Source organism: Hoplias malabaricus, chromosome 16 (genome assembly GCF_029633855.1).
Source record: "Hoplias malabaricus isolate fHopMal1 chromosome 16, fHopMal1.hap1, whole genome shotgun sequence".
Classification (NCBI taxonomy): Eukaryota; Metazoa; Chordata; class Actinopteri; order Characiformes; family Erythrinidae; genus Hoplias; species Hoplias malabaricus.
The window spans coordinates 12,565,875-12,589,288 of NC_089815.1; the positions used below are offsets into that span (position 1 = coordinate 12,565,875).

At 35.0% G+C, this 23,414-nt stretch overlaps 2 protein-coding genes across 2 annotated transcripts; both read left to right on the forward strand.

The window, feature by feature from the left end:
- On the forward strand, nucleotides 1-12,172 carry ftsj3 (FtsJ RNA 2'-O-methyltransferase 3). The gene is made up of 21 exons (XM_066647515.1): nucleotides 1-189; nucleotides 2,424-2,529; nucleotides 2,947-2,993; nucleotides 3,098-3,177; nucleotides 3,263-3,362; nucleotides 4,423-4,617; nucleotides 5,131-5,246; nucleotides 5,334-5,438; nucleotides 6,467-6,561; nucleotides 6,651-6,737; nucleotides 6,822-6,974; nucleotides 7,053-7,188; nucleotides 7,850-8,022; nucleotides 8,517-8,631; nucleotides 8,891-8,981; nucleotides 9,060-9,195; nucleotides 9,808-9,893; nucleotides 10,130-10,232; nucleotides 10,323-10,506; nucleotides 10,810-10,904; nucleotides 11,437-12,172. Exons 1-21 carry the CDS (start codon nucleotides 123-125, stop codon nucleotides 11,684-11,686), a joined length of 2,520 nt encoding a protein of 839 aa, XP_066503612.1. The 5' UTR covers nucleotides 1-122; the 3' UTR covers nucleotides 11,687-12,172.
- Nucleotides 12,173-14,757: 2,585 nt separating this feature from the next.
- Nucleotides 14,758-22,851, forward strand: lim2.2 (lens intrinsic membrane protein 2.2). Its single transcript, XM_066648351.1, has 5 exons — nucleotides 14,758-14,862; nucleotides 16,336-16,568; nucleotides 18,487-18,627; nucleotides 21,577-21,711; nucleotides 22,677-22,851. The coding sequence occupies exons 2-5, from the start codon at nucleotides 16,391-16,393 to the stop codon at nucleotides 22,745-22,747; spliced, it is 525 nt and encodes a 174-aa protein (XP_066504448.1). The 5' UTR covers nucleotides 14,758-14,862; nucleotides 16,336-16,390; the 3' UTR covers nucleotides 22,748-22,851.
- The last annotated feature ends 563 nt before the right edge of the window (nucleotides 22,852-23,414 follow it).

Sequence of the window (23,414 nt, forward strand, 5' to 3'; positions counted from 1 at the left end):
GACCCATATTGAGCGTGACGCGAAAACTAGGCGCCGTATTACCCACGTGTGGTGGTACTTCGCCCAAAAGTTCGACGCGTTTATAGTTTTTATAAACGATATATACATTTAATATAGCAAATATGGGCAAAAAAGCAAAAGTTGGAAAGTCTCGTAAAGACAAATTTTATCACCTGGCAAAAGAAACGGGTAAGTCATTTAGAAAATAAATAATTGTGTGTCGTTATTGTATGAAACTTCTGATTACCACTAGCTGCTAACCTTATGAGTTAAGTCCATTTAAGTGCGATTTTGGTAGGTAGATATGGTTAATATACCCCAAACGTTTACGTCCATTTTGCATTGTCACTATTTTTCTCGGTTTTTACCTAAGATTTCAAAATGCTATACAGTAAAGGGAAAAAGCATTTGATTTACAGTAAACGGACCTTTCCTTGATTAATTTAGTTTTCAAGAGTCAGTTTCAAATTGTCGTGTGATAATCGTACCACACACTCCTTAGTCCGTATATATTTAAACTACAGAAACTGCCATTGGTTGCTTGTTATTATCCTGTCACCAAAGCAAATGTTGTCATTATTGTGTAGCGTCGGCCATGAAACTTTTGCAGAAGGGGCTTTCTGCAGAGTCGCAGTAACACATGCATTATAGGTTCCTAACAAGACGACGGTGAAGTTGATCTTTTATTCGCAGCTCCCGATTCGTTGGGCTGCTTATTCGCAGACTTAAGTTAGCTTCATATTCGCACACATCACATCGTTTTAACGCTTCATGTTGAGTTGAGAACAAGAACAATAGATTTTTAAGCCCTTAAATCTAGCTAGTTATTTTAGCTGTTTAAACTAAATTAGCATCCTCACATTTTAACATAATTCCTGTGAAGGTTAGTGTATGTTTTACTCTTTAGTAGTTTAGTTTAGAATGTGCTCTTGTTCTTATTTCTGGATGTAGAAATATATGTTCTGTTGTGAGTCCTATGACTGGATTCCTATGATGTGGTACTCGTTCATCATATTTTCAAGTCCTAAAAGTAGATAAAGAGAATTAAATCAAAGAAATGAGACAAAATTGTTTGACTTTGTTGTTTATTTATTGAGCAAAATTATCTGTATTAATGTTGCCAGAGAATAACAAGGGCAAGCAAGAAGGCTGTTGGAACAAAGTTTGTGGTGGATGACACCAAAAAAAAAATCACTTCGGTTTAAATGAGAAGAGTTATACTTGGAGAAAGGAAAACACTGCATTCCAGCATAAACCATCTGTGAAACACAGTGGTGGTTGTATCATGCTTTGGGCCTGCATTACTGCACCTGGACCAGAAAGGTTTGCCATTATTGATTGAACAATACATTCTGAATTATATGAGCAAATTCTAAAGGAAACTATCAAGAAATCTGACCATAGCCTAAATCCCAAGAAAATATGGATTATGCAGCAATGCAATGACTGTAAGCACACAAGTTATTTTACCAAAGCATAGTTAAAGAACAAAGTTGATGTTTTGGAATGGCCTAGTTATATTCCTGACCATAATCCAATAGAAAGGATCTGAAACAAGCAATTCATGGGAGGAAACCCAGCAACATAACAGGGCTGAAGCTATTTTGTAAGGAAGAAGCAGCTAAAACTACTCCAAGCTAATGCGCAGGACTACTCAACAGTTGCAATTATTGCTGCAAAAAACTTTCACACAAAAACTGAAAGCAAAGGTTCAAATATTTCTGCAATTCAGATTTGTAATTTTGGATAATTTTCCTCTTTAAATAAATGATTAAGTCTAATTTTTGGTCTCATTTGTTTGTTCTCCTTACCTATTTTAGAACTTGTGTGGGAATGTGATACATTTTTACGTTCCAAAGGGTTCACACATGCTTAAGAACTAATGTAGATAGAGATAACAATACATAATTTGTGCAAATGATTTGGTCCATTTGGTTGTTTGCATATCTTTGTCATTTTCTTCATGGCCTGTGTTATTCAGTTAATTGGCATGTTCATGCTCAGGGGTTTTTTGGTCTGTCTGGAATTTTCCTGTTTATGATCTTATGCACATTGCCAAGAACTTTACTATTTTTATTGTAATTTTCTGAACTTTTACTAATGCTTATGTTTAAGAACATTAAATGTTGCATTAAAAAGGTACTTCAATGTACAATATGGCTTTGTTGAAAACATAAAACGTGGAGTTATCTGCTTTTGCCAAAACATTAATTTTAAAATAAATTTTTCCCTAAAATATAATTTTGAAAAAAATGTTGGTGTATTGTTTAATTATTTTTACATCATCAAAATTTCCTAAGTACATTTTTTAATGATATTACCTGGAATGTATAATAATTTGATTTAATGTTCATAAAAATTGAGATGTTTTTGCAAATTAATATTAGGGTCTGAATTTAACTGTAATTCTATCTGTCTTCCAGGCTATAGGTCCCGTTCGTCTTTTAAGCTCATTCAGCTAAATAGAAAATTCCAGTTTCTTCAGAAGGCCCGGGCTCTTGTGGATCTTTGTGCTGCACCAGGTGGATGGTAAGTTATTTGCGGAGGTGGACAGATGTAACTAGATAGTGCAGTTTCTTCAGAACATCTTCAAAACAATATTTACAGTTACTATAGGTGAAAATAGTAGAAATTGCTGTGTCCATGGTATCTATACTGTCTGTAGAATGATGGTGCTTCACAGTGCTGCGTCATTTAAAGTAGAATGAAAATGACGTGTTCTGTGGCCTAATGTTGCCTCTCTTACAGATAACACTGGTAATTTGGGGACATGTGCTTCTAGTACAATGTAATGTCTTGTAGTTTTTTTTAATAGTTTTGTCTTTTAATCATTCCTCTTTTGTAGAGCTCCACTGCACATGCCTGTGTTTACTGTCTGTGTTCTGTATAGTGATGCTTAGATAGTTAGCTTGTGTATCATCTGCATGATTTTTGACTTCCATTCAGGTTGCAAGTGGCATCCAAATTTATGCCTGTGTCCAGTCTCATCATTGGTGAGTGCATAATATATTTTCAAGAAAAAGTTTAGTTCAGTCTTTATTTTGATGTTATGGCATTAATGGTCTTGTGTTAAACCTTTTGTTAATTTCATAATTAGGTGTTGACCTTGTCCCCATCAAACCTATCCCCAGTGTGGTCACGCTGCAGGAGGACATCACAACTGAAAAATGCAGACAGGTAGGACTGATATTTCTTTGCAAATCCACTCTCTGTAGCTTATTCATTGGCTGTCATTAATGATTTATGTTTTTCTATCATACAGGCACTCAAGAAAGAGCTGCAGACTTGGAAAGTTGATGTGATGCTTAATGATGGAGCACCCAATGTGGGAGCCAACTGGCAGCATGATGCATTCTCTCAAGGTTTTTACAACTGTTATAAAAAATATAGTTTCACAATAACTAGGGATGCACGGATACTACTTTTTCCCTTCCGATACCAATATTTCATGTTCAAGTATCTGCCGATACCAACTCTATCTATCTTAATTACTAGATGGGTGCCTATTAATCCAGATATTTATATTGCTATAGTTACAGATTTTATTTTGTTAAAGCAGTGTTCTGTAATGCTAATAAGATGTAATAAGCTTGAATGAACAACAAAAAACCTGTGTGTAGTGTGAAATATCAATTCTGTTTACATCTGCTCTGACTTAAATTAAAGCTGCATCTAGCGGCATGCATGCTTCATGGGGTGTTTCCTGAAAAGTGCCCTGTGTACTACATGTAGGCAATAGTAAGTGGGCCAATTCAAACACACCTATGGTATCGGTGCTCTCTGTGTTTAAGTGCCTTTATCGGTGCCAATACAGATACGTTATAGGTGCAACATGAACAATAATTGTTTCCATTGTTTAACTGGTTTCATTGTTTGTGTCTTTGTGTGCTTGTTTAATATTATATGCTGAATGATCACTGGAACACCCACGTTGTATTTTGATTTTATATCTGGTGGACATATGAGGTTGATGGACAGTGAGTGGACGCATTTTTTTTTAACAACTTGAGCAGCAGTGCTGGCTCTGATCCACTTGTACACCTCGTACCATGTCAAGGAATGATCCACCAACGAATAACACATGCTCTGTTGGGGTCCTCTGGGGTTCCTGATTATTAAAAAGCAGGGAGAAATAGGGATAGGAATGTATGCAGAGAAACAGGTGAACTGATTACTGTTTGTAATTGTAGAACATAAGTGGAACTGATAAAATATATAGGTAGGTGTTTTTAATCCAGTGATTGGGGTGTGTGTGTGTAAAATATTTTAATGTAATTTTAATGCATCGGCTGTAATGTTGTATACAAATTTAATGAAATGTATAAATTAAAGCAGAATATCAGGGGAAAGAAAATCAGCTGAGAGATAATAATCAGATAAAAATGTATTAATAATTTTATTTATTTTTGTTGTCCTCACCAGCTCATCTTACTCTCATGGCACTCAAGCTTGCCTGTGAGTTTCTTGCTAAAGGAGGAACGTTTGTTACCAAAGTCTTCCGCTCAAAAGACTACCAGCCCCTGATGTGGATTTTCCATCAATTCTTTAAGAAAGTGCAGGCTACCAAGCCTCAGGCATCCCGTAACGAATCTGCAGAAATCTTCGTCATCTGCCAAGGTAAAGTTATAGCCTGTATATTTTTGGACATGTCTTCACAAATCAGAGTTTGTTCATTTGTAAGTGGAAATCAGTTAACTGATGCTGTACAGAGAACAAACTTAAGTATTATCGCTGTCCAATCAAAAACATATATCTCCATTTTTTTTTGTCAATTTTTATTTTATTACATGATAGGAACACTGCACCTGTCCTTTACACTCTGTGAAAATTTCATGATGAATGGACTAATATAAATGCTCAAAACTACTTGGAAAATCTTTTTTTCAGTGACTTCCATTGAAATCTAAGAAGGCTTTTTTCTTTTCCTGTAAAGTTATTATTTTTTTTGGGAGATGTTTTTGATTGGAGAGCTACGATATGTTACATATATTTGTTTTATTTTTGCATTTTGCTTGTTAGTTATTTTAAGTTTATAAAATATAAAAAGAATAAACAAGTTGACCAAAATGCTTCTGTATTGTATGTCTGCCTGGTCTGTGCATTTATTATAACAATTAACTTTCTTGTTAGGTTTTCTAGCTCCAGACAGAATTGATAACAAATTCTTCGATCCCAAGCATGCCTTTAAAGAGGTGGAAGTGCAAGTGAAAACTGTGAAGGAGTTGGTGGCTGTAAAGAAACCCAAAGTAGGTGCTCTCACCAAGGCAGTGCTTAGATGAACACATTTTGATTCATTTATAATGCTTAATTTGATTTTGTTTTTGTGTTTTTAGGCGGAAGGCTATAATGATGGTGACCTGACTTTGCATCACCCTTTCTCAGTCACTGAGTTTTTAAAGGCAGAGAACCCTGTGGACTTTCTGAGCAAAGCCAGTGAAGTATGCATTTACTAATTCTCCACTATTATTAGAACAAATACTCTTCTACTACTCTTACTATTCCTACTACCATTACTATTTTGCTACTCCTATGGTCTGCTTATAATTAATACTTATATTAACTATTACTATTACTGCAGCTATTGCTTTTAGTATTATATAAGTAGTATAAAGTAATACATTCATCACTGTAAAAAATGCCATGTCTATCTCTCTACCTATCACTGTGCAAGTAATTCTTTTACATTGGCCTTTACAGGCATTTTCTGAATAGCGACTTTTTATTTATTTATTTATTTATTTATTTATTTATTTATTTAGTAACTAAAAAATGGGACATTTGGCACAGTACGGTGAACAGAGTTGGTTTTGTATGTGTACATTTCATTCATACAGCCATACATACAATTTTTAAAGGAAACAAAACAAAAAATCTAATGTTAGCCAACAGCTAACTGGGCAGACATCATGTATAACAGAGATAAATATATATATAGTGGAGTTACATGATGTGCTGTACAGAAGTAACCACGATTCTGAAACAGAAAGCAAATAGATTTATTTTATGTATCTAAGATTCCAGATCTTCTTATACTGTAGTTAATAAAGAGTAGAATTTTCTGTGCCACCTAAATATGAATGAATATACATGAAACACCTTTTAAGGTGGAACAGACCATCCCAATAGTTTGCTATATTCAGCTGATCATGTCCTTATTCATAAATAAATGTGCACATTTCAAGGTTGTCATTTTTGTTAAAAATAAGATGTATAAAAACAACCTAAACTTTTTCAGAAATGTATATTTCAGTTTTTTAGACACAGAGCCAAACACGGTGTATTTTATATTTTTAAAAATACTTTGCCTGAGCTTCATGTAAACTCTAGTGATGGTCATGATTTTTTTCATAGTGTCACCTATATCTTTTATTACCACTTTAAATTACCTATCTCCAATTATGTGTTTTTAGTGTTTCAAGTGTTATCTCAATTAGAAACACATTCAAATTTTATCATGTTATTCTAGATCACTTTTGACAATTCAGAGCTAGAGGCTCATACAACCACTGAGATTAAAGAGTGCTGCAAAGACATCAGAGTTCTTGGACGAAAGGAGCTCCGGTGAGTTTTGATGTAGTTTTTGTGTGTTATATTCACGTTAAAACATAAATTGTTGATATTAATAAAATCTTTCTCTGTTTGGAAAACAGCCTCCTCCTGTCATGGAGATCCAAATTGAGGAGGTCTTTGGCCAAAAAGCTGAAAGAGGAGGCCAAGCAGCTGAACCAGGAAATCAGGTAACAGATTTCTTATCAGCAAGAGCAGACATTATTCTGCCAAGCTTTCATTAAATATGTTTTCTCTTTTTCATTCGGCCTTAGCTTCAGTGAAGATGAAAGTGACACAGAAAACAACAGCAGAAAGAAGAAAGAGGATAAGAAAGAAGAGAATGAAACAGAAGAGGAGGATGAAGATGAAGAGATGGAGAAAAAGTTGGCTGAGTTAAAAGCAGAGGAGTTTGCAGAGCTAAAACGGTATGTTTTGTGCAGAGAATACTTAAAAAGAAAGTAAAGTAAAATTTTTTTTTATAAAGTAAATGCTTGTTCTTGCAGTAAAAAAAAGAAGCTACTCAGAGAGAGACGGAAGCAGAGAGAACGAGTGGAACTCAAGATGGACCTTCCTGGAGTTTCTATTGCTGATGCTGGAGACTCCAGTATGTTCTCACTTAGCACTATCAATAAAAACAAGGTAATGAAATATTCTGTTTATCACCACCCTGTGATATGACTCTTGACTCTTTTAAAATGTCATATTTAACACAAACATCTTATCATTTTTAACAACAATTGATTTATAATTGGGATCAAGTTATGAATAACAATACATTTCCAAGATCTGTGTTTCTTAAATGAAGCTTGGAAAAAAAAAAATTCTGTGAAACAATGGAAGTATGAGACTTGCAAAAAGAAATTTGGGAAAGATAAGAAGATAGTAAATTTGGGAAAAATAAGAAAAGTTGAAAACTGCATATCTGAAAATTTTTCAGTTCTTGAATTTGAAAGAATTGGAATGAGAACTAAGTTTTGCAAATATATTACATTTGAGAATATATGGATGCTAAAGAAGGAAAGAATATGGAATAAAAATAAAGTAAAACTTTGAAATATAAAATCAAACCCATAATTTGAGTTTCATAGACTGCACCTCACTCTCCTACTCTCTCTAAAAGAAAGCCCCATATTCTTCCCAAGCTCTGTTTCTGAGAGTTTTTGAGAGAAGATTTCAGAGTGTTAATTTTCATTCTCACAGATGTCTTTGGAAGTGTTCAGGGAAGTTTAATAACATAAGGGAAAACAGTAGTGAAATGTGTGTCTTTTAATTCCCCATTCTCTTGCTGTTGCTATTACAGCTGAGTGAGCTCACTCTGGGGGACATGACTGGAGCAGATACACTGGTTGACTTGGAAGAAGAAGACGATGTTCATGTATCTGACTGTGAGAGTGATCGTGTCTCCCTGGCCTCAGATCTGGAAGAGGAGGACCTTTTGGCGATTGAGGAGAATGAGAAACGATTAGTGAAAAAGTGTGTAACATACACAGCACCAGTCCTAGTTTTTCTTTTTCTCTTCATTTTATTAGTCCTTTTGAAGACTTTGCTAGTTTCCTGAAACTATATGTTAGAGCTGAACAATTAATCATTAATTTGAATAAATGTAGATTTTAAATCGCAAAAACTGCTAATTATAGCCTGTATTATGTAGAACACGTGTTTCAAGTTTTTAATGGGGATATTTAGATACTTATATATATGTGTTGTTATTATTGTTACTTATTTTTGTGGGACAATTTGGTTGAAGATTGTGTAAAATTTAAAGCCCAGTTATGGTCAGAAATATCCAGTTAGGTATTTTCCTTACATTGTTCAGCCCTACTACATACAGTACATTCAGTGCAAAATTCTTTATTATGTAATTTCTAGTCACATCAGCCATGCTGACTGTAACTGGTATTTAAATAAAGTGATTATGTTGGCTGAATACCTGTTGCCACCCCAACATATGCTCCTGTTTTGTCCAGGGATTCCTTCACTGTGGAAGAGGAAGATGTTGAGGGAGAGGGGAACGAGCTGATGGTGGATCTGGAAAGTAAAAAGGAAAAGACAGAGCGAGAGACCAGCATATGGTTTAGCAAAGTAAATATAGTCCTTCAGCACTCAGTATTCTATAGGTCTGCATTTCCCAGCTTTGAGTAAAAGACAGGGTCACCTATGTGACATTTATGCCATTTTTGAAAATTGCTAAACTGCTTTAAATCACTAATATTAATATAAGATTTTTAATGTGTTTTCAGAATGGTTAAATTTTTGTGGTTAAGATAAGAATATGCACCGAAGTCATAAATGTGGCAATGGCCTGTACTGTGATAGATGAAGATGCTTTGTTTTATCTCAGGGCATTTTCGCTGAACTAGACTTGGATGCAGATAGAGACGCAATGAAGGAACTCAGACAGACTGAGCTACTTCACAGCAAACAGGCTGCAGGTACATATTTGCTTTGTGTGTTTGATGAAAATGTATACACTGGAAGAATGGGGTTTATCATTGTTCTCTCTCTTTTAGGTAAAGGAAAAAAGGATAAGATTGAAGAGGAATCTAAGGCTGTTGAGGAAGCTGTTAATTTAAAAGAAGCAGAAGACAAAGCAAGTGAGGAAGAGGACAGTGATGATGACTCTGAGGACAGCAGTGATGATGAGAGGTAATAAACAACCTAATGATTTATTGATTATAAACTCATGATTATTGATAAACAATTGTTTTGTTTGCTCGTATTTAACGCTGAGATGTAGATATTTCTATTTAACATTAATGCATTTAGTTGTAACTGAAGACAGTGCCAAAGAAATAAAAAGAACAAAATGGCTGACCTGGGAAAAGAAAACGAATCCTAACATAAAAATACAGAGGATGGCACACGCCCATTTCCTGATGTGTCTAACAGAAAACGATTTTGTGTGTATAGGCGCACCCAAATTAAACTTGTCCACACCTTGAGCAAGAGAGGGGAAGCAACAAAATGTTAATTGATGTAGGGAAGAGCAGGCACAGCCCAGCTCCAATGGAGTGTTTCACAGCTCAACTAACCTGTATAGACAGAGAGTGAGAGAGAGAACCTGTGTGTGCCTTTGGGACGTAAAAAAAACCCATAAACTTAATAATAGTTACAAAATGTTAGAATAATTTATGTGCTTTTTATTGAAATTTTGCAGTGTAATACCTTTTGAATATTAACAAGAAAGAAAACAGGATTTTGTGGATTTAATTAATGCTCAATTTTATTTGTGAAATTGACATTTATTTTTTAAAACAGGGACATTGCAAGGATGAAGAAAGCCTCACAGCCTGGTGAATTTACCAGTGTTGACAACTTTCAAGTAGTTCCTGTAGAGAGCACAAGTATGTACAGTGACACACACTATTACAGTCTAATGACCCTGTATGTGGGTCCACACTCCAGGGCATTATCAATAAAATGATAATAAAATGAGCTTGAATATTTCTTTCATAATGGTTACTGAAAATCATTGTAATGATTATGATTATGAGATTTAACATATCAATGGTATGTTGTTGTTTCTTTCTTTCATATAATGCTGTTGGGTTTTTTTTTGTTTGTTTGTTTGTTTTTTTAGGTAAACGGGCTAGAATCCTAGATGCTGAGGGCCTGGCTCTTGGAGCTCACATTGCTACATCAAAAAAAAGGCGCAGGGACCTCATAGATGATTCCTTTCATAGGTGTGATCTATGTTTCGTGTGTTAACTTTTTTGAACTCAGTTTCTCATACCGTTGGGACTAAATTATCAATTTTTTGTCCTCTGATTTAGATTTGCCAACTCAGAGGACATGAGTGAGGTACCTGCTTGGTTTGTAGATGATGAGAAAAAGCACAGAAAGAAACCTATCCCTGTGACCCGTGAGATGGTGGATGAATACAAAGAGAAATGGAGAGAGATCAATGCTCGTCCAATCAAGAGACTGGCAGAGGCCAAAGCTCGCAAGAAGAGGAGGGTGAGAGAATAGAAAAAAAAAAGAACAGCACATCCTCACTTGGAACAAAAAAATAATTTGAATGCTCCAGCTGATGTTTGGATTGTTGAAACATTTTATAATGAATGGGCCAGTTGAAGTAGTTTATATAAGCTGTTATATACATCTACAGTTCTGGCTTTTTAGAGATATTAGTAGTAGTAGTAGCAGTAGTAGTAGTATTTATTTATTTAAAATTTAACCTTTACTTAAAATCATTTTCTGAAATTCAGATTTGCATGTAAAACAATATTTAACAAAAAATGTGTTTGACATGTGTCCTAGATGTTGAAGAAGATGGAGCAGGCTAAAAAGAAGGCTGAAGCAGTGGTCAATACAGTGGACATTTCTGAAAGAGAAAAGATGGCGCAGCTAAAAAGGTCAGATTTTATACATGCTTTGAAATGTCACCACATCTTCAGCTGCATTTTCTACTAATTTATACTTTCTTATTTAGTTACATTATCTCATAGACTCTGACATCACATCTCTTTCAATCTGATTATGTTTATTAAACAAGTTTAAAGTGGAACAGATTATGGGCTTTTTGGCTTTCAGTAACTTATTGAAGTGCATTGTCTATGTGGGAAAGTTAGCATCAAGCCAAAGAAGCCATAAGGAGGAAATGTTAGAGGCTGCCAAATTACCCTAAAGGGACTCATCTAAATTAGATAATATCAAATTTAATATTTGTGCATCTATTATACACCTACATTTGTTCATTTAAAGAACTTTAGAAATTCAAGAATTTTAAATTAAAGAAGTTAAAGATCATTAAGCATATCCACTCAAGCGTATGATTATCCTTTATGTTGCTTATTAAAGATGTTTTTAATTTCAAAAGTAATGATAAGATGACAAGTTTGTTTTTGTACATTTACATTTGTATTTAAAACAAACAATTCTCCTCAGCATCTACAAGAAGGCTGGTGTGGGTAAAGAGAAGAGGGAGGTTACGTATGTGGTGGCCAAGAAGGGTGCAGGGCATAAAATCCGCCGACCACCAGGGGTGAAAGGTGCCTTCCGTGTGGTGGATGGACGGATGAAGAAGGACACAAGAGGCCTGCAGCGGAAGGAGCAGAAGAACAGGGGCAAGGGAGGCAATGGAGGGAAGTTCAACAAGCATGTAAAAAAGGATAAGGGACGTCCTAAGAGGAAATGAAGAAAAAATCTACTAATTTGTAAAAGCTGGGCAGCTTTCACTGAACTGTCCCATGTTAAAGCATCCTACACAGACTTCAATAGCATGTTCTGTTTTAGTCATGATTCCAAACTCTACTTCAAGACGTTTCATGTATGGAATCTTCAGCAAGTTGGATGATGTGATGGATAAAATTTGTAATGATTATATTTGTTATTTGTGAAATATCATTGCTTGCGCATGGCTTGAACAGGCCAAATGAGTTTAAAAATGGTGCCTTTAGGGCAGTGCATGAATTTCCAGAACCTATACTGGAAATATATTATGAAACTGGTAAATAATTGTTGATCATTCATCTGTTTAAATGTGCAGCCATTAATGTTGAGACTTGTATTAATGAAAATCTACTTGTATGTTTTGTGTTGTTCATTTGCTTATAATTATGCAACAGAAATGCATACTGTACAGAAGTGAAAATAATTGTTTTGTTTTCCTTATGAATGAAGTTCAGACTTTCTCTGAATGTCCTGTTTGGTTTCAATTATTCCATATAATAATAATAATAATAATAATAAGATGGGAATTAAATATTTCTAGAGCTGTCTTTGGGAACAGATTTTTAAATATTGGTTCCATTGAATAAATAGATAGTGTAAGTTTTAGTGCTGTCAGTCAAAATGATTAACTAGTTAATCTCAATTTTCTGAAATGAACTGTGATTAATCGCATTGTGCCTTCTTAAGACTGAAACTTTTAATAATAGATATTTAAATGTAAAATAAAAGAAGCAACATAAGATCAGCAGTGTAATAACCTTTACATTAGTAGAATCTGTTAATTTTAAAAATCTTAATTAAATATTCTCTTTTACATATTATAATGTCTGTATTTTGAGATTTATGATATTTGATACAAATTTCAGCATGAATGTAAAGTAATCTGCTTTCAGAAGTCAACAGTTGTGATGTTGTTTAAAACTGAAAACAACCACTAATACATCATTACACTCTTAAAAAAAGTGATTTAGGGAAGTTGTGGCCAAATTTTATAAAACAAGTTAGTGTATGTTTTGACTTCGACAGCACTAGTACTTTCACACACACAATTTTCAAAATATATATATATTTTTTACTCCAAGTATTATAAAAAATTTGCTTTTGTGATAATACTAATTCATATAAATTTGCCCTCTTTACAAAGAACAAATAATTTAAATAGCTCTCCTATTTGTCTGCTGCCTTTAACCCATCTGTGGCAGTGAAAACACCAGAAACAGCAGGCAGCCAGTTTTGGGCTTTAGGGATTAGGTGTATTGCTCAAAGGGTACCCTCAGCCATGGATCGCTGTTCCTATACACCTCCCTCCCCCAATTTTCCTGTTGGTCATGGGGATTAAATAAGAGTGTTTCTTGTCCTATGTTTGCTTCTCTAACCATTAGACCCAGGCCTCCAAAATCACCAATTTTGTAAAAAATAACATAGGTGTTTCTAATAAACAGTTGAGCGCTGTGAATGTTTAAAGTCAACAACGTAGGACTGTTCATTAGTGTAAGAAAGTTTGAATATAAAATCTCTAGTCATGATTCATTTTAGACGGAACAATATTCTAATACAATGTATCACTGCAGTGCTGAGAATGATCAACATTCCAAACAACACCTGTTAAGTGGATGTCCTGTGGAGGCTGATCTTTAATGATACGGTAAAGGGGGTGATAATGTGTCACAAAGAGTCAAACTGCAATCTGGTATTGTAGAACTACAAAGTGCACTTATTTAGTAACTGGCTTGTTAATATTGATCATAACCCAAAGGACAGAATGCTGTGCAAAATGTAAATATAAAATGAACATGAATAAAATAATTTAATCACTATCTTTAATTTAAAACAGTACAAACACCTTTTCAAATATTGAAATAGTGAACACAGTTTGTCGCTGCATCAACAAATGCAATATAAACGTTGCCATGCAAAGAATAAGCAATATATAAACAAGATCCAGAAATGCTGCTGTCATTTATGATGGACTGAAGTAAAGTGGGAAAGTGTCCTGTGGTTCGGCCAATCAAAATTTGCACTTATTTTGGAAATAATGGATGCTGCGTACTTTGGGCTCAAGAGGATAGGAACTATTCAGCATCTGAGATGTTATGCAGGTGCATTAGTGCATATGGCATGGGTAATTTGCAAATATATTAAAGCATTTTTAATGCTGAACAATATATACAGGTCTTTGAAGCAACATGCTGCCATCCAGACATTGTCTTTTTCATGAAATGTCTTGCTTATTTTACTAAGACACTGCCAATCCGCATTCTGCATGGATTGCAACAGCATTGTACAAGACAAAAGACAGATGATAAACTAGTTCAGACCCACTGATAACATTTGGAACAAAGTTTTGAGCAAATTTCCATATCAAGCAAGAATGTGAATATATTTATGTTTCAGAACTGAAGCAATTGGTCTCCTTAGTTCCCAATATTGCATACAAAGTTTTTTAAAATAAAAGGTGATGCAACACAGTGCTAAACAAAGGTTTCTAAGTTTAATGTGTTGCTGGTATCAAAATAAAAAAAAATTAACTATGTATAGGCTTTGCACCATTTTTATTTAAATATTGGATTTAAATGATCTGCACATTACACATTACATGTTTTTAAAAAATATATTTTTTTAAGTTTAAAATGTAAGTTAAAATTTGCTAGTTATTTGTGCTGCTTTGTGGTTTGTTGCACTATTGAGTTTCAAGATTCTTTTAGACCAAAATGATCACAGAAGTGTGTAACAACATCATACAAACTTTGCTCAGGTAACAATACTTTTTGAGTTTATAATTATACTACACCCCTTTGATTATAAGCAACTTTATCCCATCAGGATTGATGAGGACTGGACTGATAGAGATAAATCCAGGGCTGGGGGCTGACATTTCTGTATTTCAAGATGTAGAAGACTAGTCTAATTGTGAGACAGAGAGAGAGAGAGAGAGAGAGAGAGAGAGAGAGAGAGAGAGAGATAGAGATAGTGGGGGAGTGGGGTGGGGAGTTACCTCACATCTCACATGTTGCACTGGATTATTCTCTCTATTGTAACAGAAACAATGGGAGCTAAAGCGTAGAAGCTTAAAACAGAGAGGACGAGATTCATGCACAGCTGAGGAAAGAACCAGGAGAGAGAAACCTCAACAGAACGAAGGTACATGACTCACCATATATATATTGTATATTTGAATGCTTGCTTAATATAAGTAAAGACTAGAAATGGCAATGCCATTTTTAATTTTGCAATTATATTTGAATATTGTACAATTATATTGGTATAAGGGGTATGTAGCCCATTTCTGTATATATGTGCGAATGTTACAAGCCAGAAGCAATGAAGTATACATCTCCATAGCTGATACTGTACTTGCTGTACTTTTTTCTTTTAAGTGTCTGTCGTTAGTGTCATACAAAGGCCCAACTGTTCCCTCTGCACTTGCATCCATTTGCAGTGTCGTTCTGTCCCCATGATTTTTCCTTTAGCTTGTACATGAATAGTCCCCTTATTTTACAGATGAATGTTGAATTGTGATATGCAGTGCAATGGGCCTGCCAAACACCAATGTTTCTAGAATGAAGGATGGATCTGTGTGTGTGTGTGTGTGTGTGTGTGTGTGTGTGTGTGTGTGTGTGTGTCTGTGTGTGCACGAGCGTGTGTGTGTGTGTGTGTATGTGAGAGAGCTAGACAGAGAGAAAGAGAGCATCCAGCATTTGGCCACATCATAAAAATGTGCTGATCTGGAATGTGCTGTGTTTGCAGTTTACATTCACTGGAACTTTGGAACTTTTCCATTAAAAAAAAAGCCACTGATTAGCCTACTATTGGAGGCTTTGCATAATGTGGGTTAAATGCTGATATGCTGATTGTACAGGATAAGTTTGGCCAAAATGTCTCAGTGCCTGATTTTGAATCCTGGAACATTTGAGAGCAAGCAAATTAAAGTGAATAAATAGAGTATGTATGTATGTATGTATGTATGTATGTATGTATGTATGTATTTATTTATTAAGCCCCAGTTTTAGAAAATTAAGCTCTAGAGTTTAAAAAAAAACTGTTAAAACAAACAGCTGATGCTTACTTGATGTTTTACTCAGAAATCAAATAAATGAATTGTGTTCACACATACACCTCCTCCAGTCTGCAAAAGTTCTGGTTTATTGTGCATGTGTGAAAGGGGCTTTAGACAACACATTCCAGGACTTACTGAAGGCATAAACATGTGAATTATTATAAAAGCTCACCACAAAAAGCATCTGTTCTAAAATGTTTATGTGATTTCCTGTCTGAAAGTGTTTGCCATGGACATCTGTATATTGCAATGTTTCTGGTGAGACTCAGATTACTCTCTAAAGCTATATATTTATATACAGAAGAGGAGAAGTGCAAATGCACAAAATTCATCAAAGGAAATCCTACACATAAGGTTTTATATAATATGTAAATACTAGTAATATGTACGTTATGAACCCAATATTCTGTTAATTGATACTCATTTTACAGAACATTATCCTTGAAAGGAGAGATGGTTATAACCACACCAGTCATTATTTCATTGAAACACATGGATAAATTAAAACCTGTTTATGCTGCACATCTCTAGTGAACTCTGTATTTTCTGGCCTATAGGAGGATCCTGTGTGTTTTTTTTTGGCCTGTAGGAGGACTCCCAGGCCAGTCCTTGATGCTGTACACTCTGGCCGGTGGGGGCACACTGTGTGGTGTGGCTGCCCTGGTGCTCCTCATTGTTTCCACTGCAACCGACTATTGGATGCAATATCGGTACTCTGGGAACTCAGCAAATCAGGGTCTCTGGAGATTTTGCATCAATAACAAGTGCCATGCCCACACAATAACTGTGGGTGAGTACTGTAAATATATGGAAACAGTAGTAGTGATGGGAAATTTATATCAGAATCTTATTTATATGCTTTAGTAGTAAATTCCACTATTTTCCAAAATGTCTATTTAATTGTATCATTGCAGTGTAAACAAAGATATCAGAGCTGTGAATTGGTACATTGTAAAAAACGTATTAAATTGGAATTATCTATCAATATAGTCACAATATTTACAAGACAAATACAGCAATTAAATGTATAAATCCCAGTCCTGGAAAACTTGGGACTTTTTGTAAGATGCAATAAAACAAGAATCTAGAAGAATCTACAAATTATTTGTTAATTTATTATTAAAGGTCAATTCTTTAACCTTTATTTAATTGACAAAAGTATTAAAATAAGCTTTCTGAAATATCAGCTGACCAACTTTTGTAAATAACAAAACTGTTGAAAAAAAAAAAAAAAAAAAATATATATATATATATATATATATATATATATACCCATACCCATTAATTGTAAGATGCTTATGAAGTCTGAGCTTTTAAATATACCATTCACTCTTATTTGGCCCGTCAAAAGATTTTAAAGTGATTTATTAGAATAAAGTTCAAATTCTGTTTATCTTTAGAAAAAAGTTCAAGTCAGACAGCCCCCAAAAAAGAGAAAATATTGAATTATTGGTACTTACAGAAATTTTAATTGAAAGATTCTATATTCTACAAAGTGAAGTTATGTAATAACATAATTTTGGGAGTAGGACCACGCCCGACTCTACTGCTTCACGTCAGCTCGCTCCTCCGCGCTGGGTCATTCCTGCTGATCCCCATATTCGGAGCCGTGTTCGCCCACCGAGCCACCTGTTTTAAACTCGCTCCCGCCTCCACCCCGTCTCCACCCTTTTGTCATATTCATTTATCCAACGGGGGGGGGGGGGGTCTGGCTTCATACGCATTCATAAGCCGCCCTGAACTCTTCCCCAAAAGACTTCTGAGTTCGCCTCCCCGTTTCAGCCTCTACGGGCGTGGTCCGTACTAGCAAAATTTTCACCAAATCCCAACAATCCTGTAAATGGGTTTGATACAATATAATACCAGCAGTATTCTACATTATATTTTTATAAGTAATATTCTGAAAACACCTTGCATGTGCCTGAATTTAGAAAAAAATATAAATGTGCAAAATGTTCTGTAAAAACGGTTTATCCCACAACATAGGGAACATTTTATGTACTAACTTACTGCGCAGTAGAATTGAAAATTGTCTGGTTCCCATCACCACCACTGTGAAAAATTATGATCTTTGTTCACACCTTGACAACTAGAATTCCTCTTTAATATCTATGCTATGCTATACAGCACATAAAACAAACAAAAAATATTTGATGAGGTATTTTATTGAATCTGAAAGAAATTGCAGAAAATATAGTTTGTGACAATGAGAAAAATAAAATTATAGTATTTGAGAATATTTGTTGAGAGCTGGATTTAACAACACTCTATTGAACACCTCAGTGTTTTTCTCAACACCTTATGGACTTCATGATTTGTTGTTTTATTCTATGGAAATATTTCATGATTTCACTTTAATTTACAGTATTATCATCCAGTTTCTATATCCCTAACAATTCAGGTAAAACAAAGCAGCTCTACATGGAGTATTTGATAAAACTTAAAAGAAAAGGATTCGCATATTCAAATACATAAAAAAGCCCAAAATAAATAATATATTAACTGTCTGCCAGAGCAAAAATGATCTAAGACAGTTGTGTTTATTGAGAAAATATAAACATCAAGTGGCCAAACATAAAAATCTAAAAGAATGTGCTGATGCATTGCAGATTTTTGGGGCATGCAGATAATTTCAGGGATTCTTTGGAGTCCCTGGTATTATTTATGCTTTACATTTACAGCCTTTTAATATATATTTTTTGTCCCAGCTTTCTGGGATGCAACAAGGGCCTTCATGCTGCTCTCAGTGTTGAGCTGCTTCGCTGGAGTGGTGCTGGGTCTCAGTGCCTTTGCAAACGGGACAAAGAACCGGAGAGTCAGAACTGGTGGCTTTGCTCTGCTGCTGTCTGGTGGGCATGATTCAATTCCATTTTCAATCTCAATCATACAACAAAAGTGTGGCAAAACTGATCTGTAATAGAGGAAGCAGCACCTTCTTTGCAATTCCATTTGCTCACTGTGTTTATTTTTTGGCAGGATGCATTTAGAAATGTGTCAATATACATTTCCATTTCCACATCTGGAACCTGTCAATCATCTTATCATAGGAGAATTAAAGTACATACTGAAATGAGGCTGAAGATAATTCAGCAAATTTCAAAGTCACCAAGGCTAAGAAGAGAACTGAACATTAAGAATTTAATTAATGACTTTTTTTAATTGTATAATTCTATTGGTTAGATCACTTTATAGCCTGTAATTTCACTGATTATGCTCTAACTTGAAACCTATCTCTGATAACTTGAGAATTAAATCTATTTGATGCTATTGCGTCACTGAATTGGATTTTATTCCTTGAAATTTAAACTTAAGCTCGAGAATCATAACCAGATTTATCTTGTAATTTGCTGTTGTTATTTAACTTGTTCTGTCAGTTCAAGTTGTATGTGAATTTGCCAGTAACAACAGGAACTAGTTCACTGAAGCTGATGGCAGTACATTGTGCAATGACAAATACTTGAACTTCAAAACATAATGTACAACGATCTCTAACTTTACTGAATCACCTTGTTTCAAATTGGATTGTTCCTCCACTTTTAGTGCGTGATACAATTATCACTGAATTTATATTTGTATGTAAAAACTCTCTTCAACACAGTGATTGGTGGTGTTGTTGCAGTAACTGAACATCTTGCAGGTGTAAGTGATCCAAATGTAAATGTATCTCATGGGTTTGAATACTTTTTGACCTCAGTGCAGGATGATACTTGTGGGACTACAAACTGAATTCCAAAAAAGTTGGGACACTAAACAAATTGTGAATAAAAACTGAATGCAATGATGTGGAGATGGCAAATGTCAATATTTTATTCGTAATAGAACATAGATGACAGATCAAAAGTTTAACCTGAGTAAATGTAAAATTTTAAAGGAAAAATAAGTTGATTCAAAATTTCACAGTGTCAACAAATCCCAAAAAAAGTTGGGACAAGTAGCAATAAGTGGCTGGAAAAAGGAAATTGAGCATATAACAAACAGCTGGAAGACCAATTAACACTAATTAGGTCAATTGACAACATGATTGGGTATAAAAAGAGCTTCTTAGAGTGTCAGTGTCCCTCTGAAGCCAAGATGGTAAGAGGATCACCAATTCCACCATTGTTGCGCCGAAAGATAGTGTAGCAATACCAGAATGGTGTTATCCAGCGTAAAATAGCAAAGACTTTTAAGTTATCATCATCAACTGTGCATAACATCATCAAAAGATTTAGAGAATCTGGAGCAATTGCTGTGCGTATGGGTCAAGGCCATAAAACTCTACTGGATGTTCGTGATCTCCGGGCCCTTAAACGTCACTGCACCTCAAACAGGAATGCCATTGTCAAGGAAATAACAGAATGGGCTCAGGAATACTTCCAGAAAGCATTGTCAGTGAACACAATCCACTGACAATGGAGTGTGGCAAAATGGAAGACTGTTCTGTGGTCAGATAAGTCTTTAGGGAAGTTCTTTAGGGAACACTGGGACGCCATGTCATCCGGACCAGAGAGGACAAGGATAACCCAAGTTGTTATCAACGCTCCGTTCAGAAGCCTGCATCACTGATGGTATGGGGTTGTATGAATGCTTGTGGCATGGGCAGCTTGCATGTCTAGAAAGGCACCATTAATGCACAGAACTATGTTCAGGTTCTAGAACAACACATGCTCCCATCTAGACATCATCTCTTTCAGGGAAGACCTTGCATTTTTCAACAAGACAATGCCAGACCACATTCTGCAGCAATCACAACATCATGGCTACGTAGGAGAAGGATCTGGGTACTGAAATGGCCAGCTTGCAGTCCAGATCTTTCACATATAGAGAACATTTGGTACATCATAAAGAGGAAGAAGGGCCTTGAAAGGCAATTGAACAGTTAGAGGCCTGTATTAGACATGAATGGAAGAGCATTCCTATTTCTAAACTTGAGAAACTGGTCTCCTCTGTCCCCAGATGTCTGAGTGTTGTAAGAAGAAGGGGGGATGCCACACAGTGGTAAAAAATGGCCTTGTCCCAACTTTTTGGGATTTGTTGACGCCATGAAATTTTGAAACAACATATTTTTTCCCTTAAAATGATACATTCTCTGTTTAAACTTTTGATCTGTGATTTGTGTTCTATTCTCAATAAATTATTTAAGATGTTTTAATTTTGCCTCCTTTAATATTGAGTGTAAACGTATAGAATTAACATTTTTTGCCAACATACTGCATAATTAATATTAAAATCCAGTTTGGGAATAATATAATTTGTATATATATAACGCTTTTCAAGATACTCAAAGTTCCTTTACATACATATTAACAATCAGGAAATACATATCCATTTTAATAAAAGCACTAAAAAGGCTTTGAATGTGAGTGTAAATGAAATATATTAATATGCCAAATTGAAAAGATGGAATTGTGAGTAGTGAATTTTAATTTCTGAATTGTGGTCAAACTTGAATGTGAAATTCAAAAATAGAGCAATATACATATTATTATAACATTATACAATATACGGCATTTTACATATTACTGTTTAATTTTCATTTGGAAAGCAATAAGCTTCCATACTTTAATACCCCCAGTGTTCACCTAAGATAGTATTTGGTGATTTCTTTAATTTATCAGTTTAGAGGCTGTAAATAAGATTTGTCTTCACAGGTGAAGAAATGAAGACATGCTGGAACTCATTTCAGTGAATCAGTCTCTCTCAAAAAGATTCTGAAAAAAATGATAATATTCACTGAAATTAGTTAACTTTAATGAAGTTTAATAGTTTCCATATTAGTTATCGTACCTTGTGTGTAAATGTTGTTTTTTGTTATTTAGGCTTTCTTGCACTGTTGGCTTTGGCAGTCTACACTGGAGTGACCGTTAACTTCTTTGGAAAACGCTACATCGACTGGCGGTTCTCATGGTCCTACATCCTTGGCTGGATAGGAATAATTTTGGCTTTGGCAGCTGGTAAATAAATCTCTTTTTCTCATGTTTATTTTTTATATAAAAAGTAATTCAGTGATGAACAAAGTGTTGGAAACACTTTATTTCTATGCAGTATTCATAGTATTGGTAATGGTAAAATGGTCAATCTTAACAAAAGATTTTACTTCATAATATGCATATTCCACCTCCATGCTATGATTTTATTATAAAGGTTAAAATGTCATCTCAAAAAGAAAATAAAACAATGTTTTAGAAATCATGCAGCAAATTTCTAACTGTGAAATCATATTCTGTGGGAACTTGACCTCATTATAGCTGGTTACTGGTCAAATTTTTGCTCTGAATTGTGCTGTTTGTACCCTAAACACTGAATTATACTGAGATAAAAAAGTAAAAATAACTTTTGAACAATACTGAACAATAATCGTTTTTAGATATTTCCAGCTACTGAACATATTTTGTCTAATATGCTATCCATAATATGACACTGTTTAGACAATATTCATTTGTTCATTATCTGTAACCGCTTATGCAGTTCAGGGCAGTGGTGTGTCCGGAGCCTACCCGTAATCATTGGGCACAAGGCAGGAACACATCCTGGAGGGGCGCCAGTCCTTCACAGGGCGACACACACACACACACTCGGACACTTTTGTGTTGCCAATCCACATACCAACGTGTGTTTTTGGACTGTGGGAGGAAACTGGAGCACCCGGAGGAAACCCAGTCACCCAGAGCAGGACTTGAACCCACTACCTCCAGGTCCCTGGTGCTGTGACAGCGACACTACCTGCTGCGCCAGACAACAAATAAAATAAACTTACACTATATTTAGTCTTCCTACTTCCTGTTATAATATGAGATCGAGCAATTTGAGTGATTGGTGTTAATTCTTCCTTTATGACTGATGTTATTCTATGTTCAAGGAATTCTGCATTATCTAAATATCACAGCACTATATTTTCACTTTTAACAATTTGTTTCAGGTGTCTTTCAGCTATGTGCCTATCAAAGAAATGCTGCTGAGTCAGCACCTCCAAATGCTTCAGATAGTTAATTTTTTTCCTGAACCACACATGAAGTTTCTGCAATACCAGCCTAAATTCCTGGACCATACAGATGGCATACTTCGTAATTTTCAACTGCTTCAAGTTGATTTAAATGTCTGGAAAATTCTTCAGAGCATTTATATTCTGCAAAAAGCAACACTGGATTGAATAAAGTATTTTTTGGACTACTTTGGTTATTTTTTACGGTGTAAATATGTACTGTGAGTGTTGTTTATGCTCTTTGATTGCTCCTTTGCCATTGCATTTAAACAGCCTTTCTTATAAATACCTCCAGATGGCGTCCACTTAAATTAGGAGGAGTGTCAATGGGCTGCACACATTTATAAAAATGATTTTGGAATAATATTTTAGAAAATGGTATAAAAGGGCAACTCACTGAAGTGAACAGTAATTCAATTATGAAATAAACCTGCAGTCATTATATATATTAAAAATCCTACAGTATGCTCAACAAAATCATATTCTGAAACCGTATTCATCTAAAAAAAAAGGGCTGGACTGTAAGTTTGGACATCTGCATAGTTAATGTCCTTACTACTACCTGGTTGCATAATAGCAAATACATTCACACCTGCTGAACTAACAAAACTATATTTACCCATTAAAAATTGGTCACTGATAAAAACTCAGACGACACCAGGCATACCTTCTCCC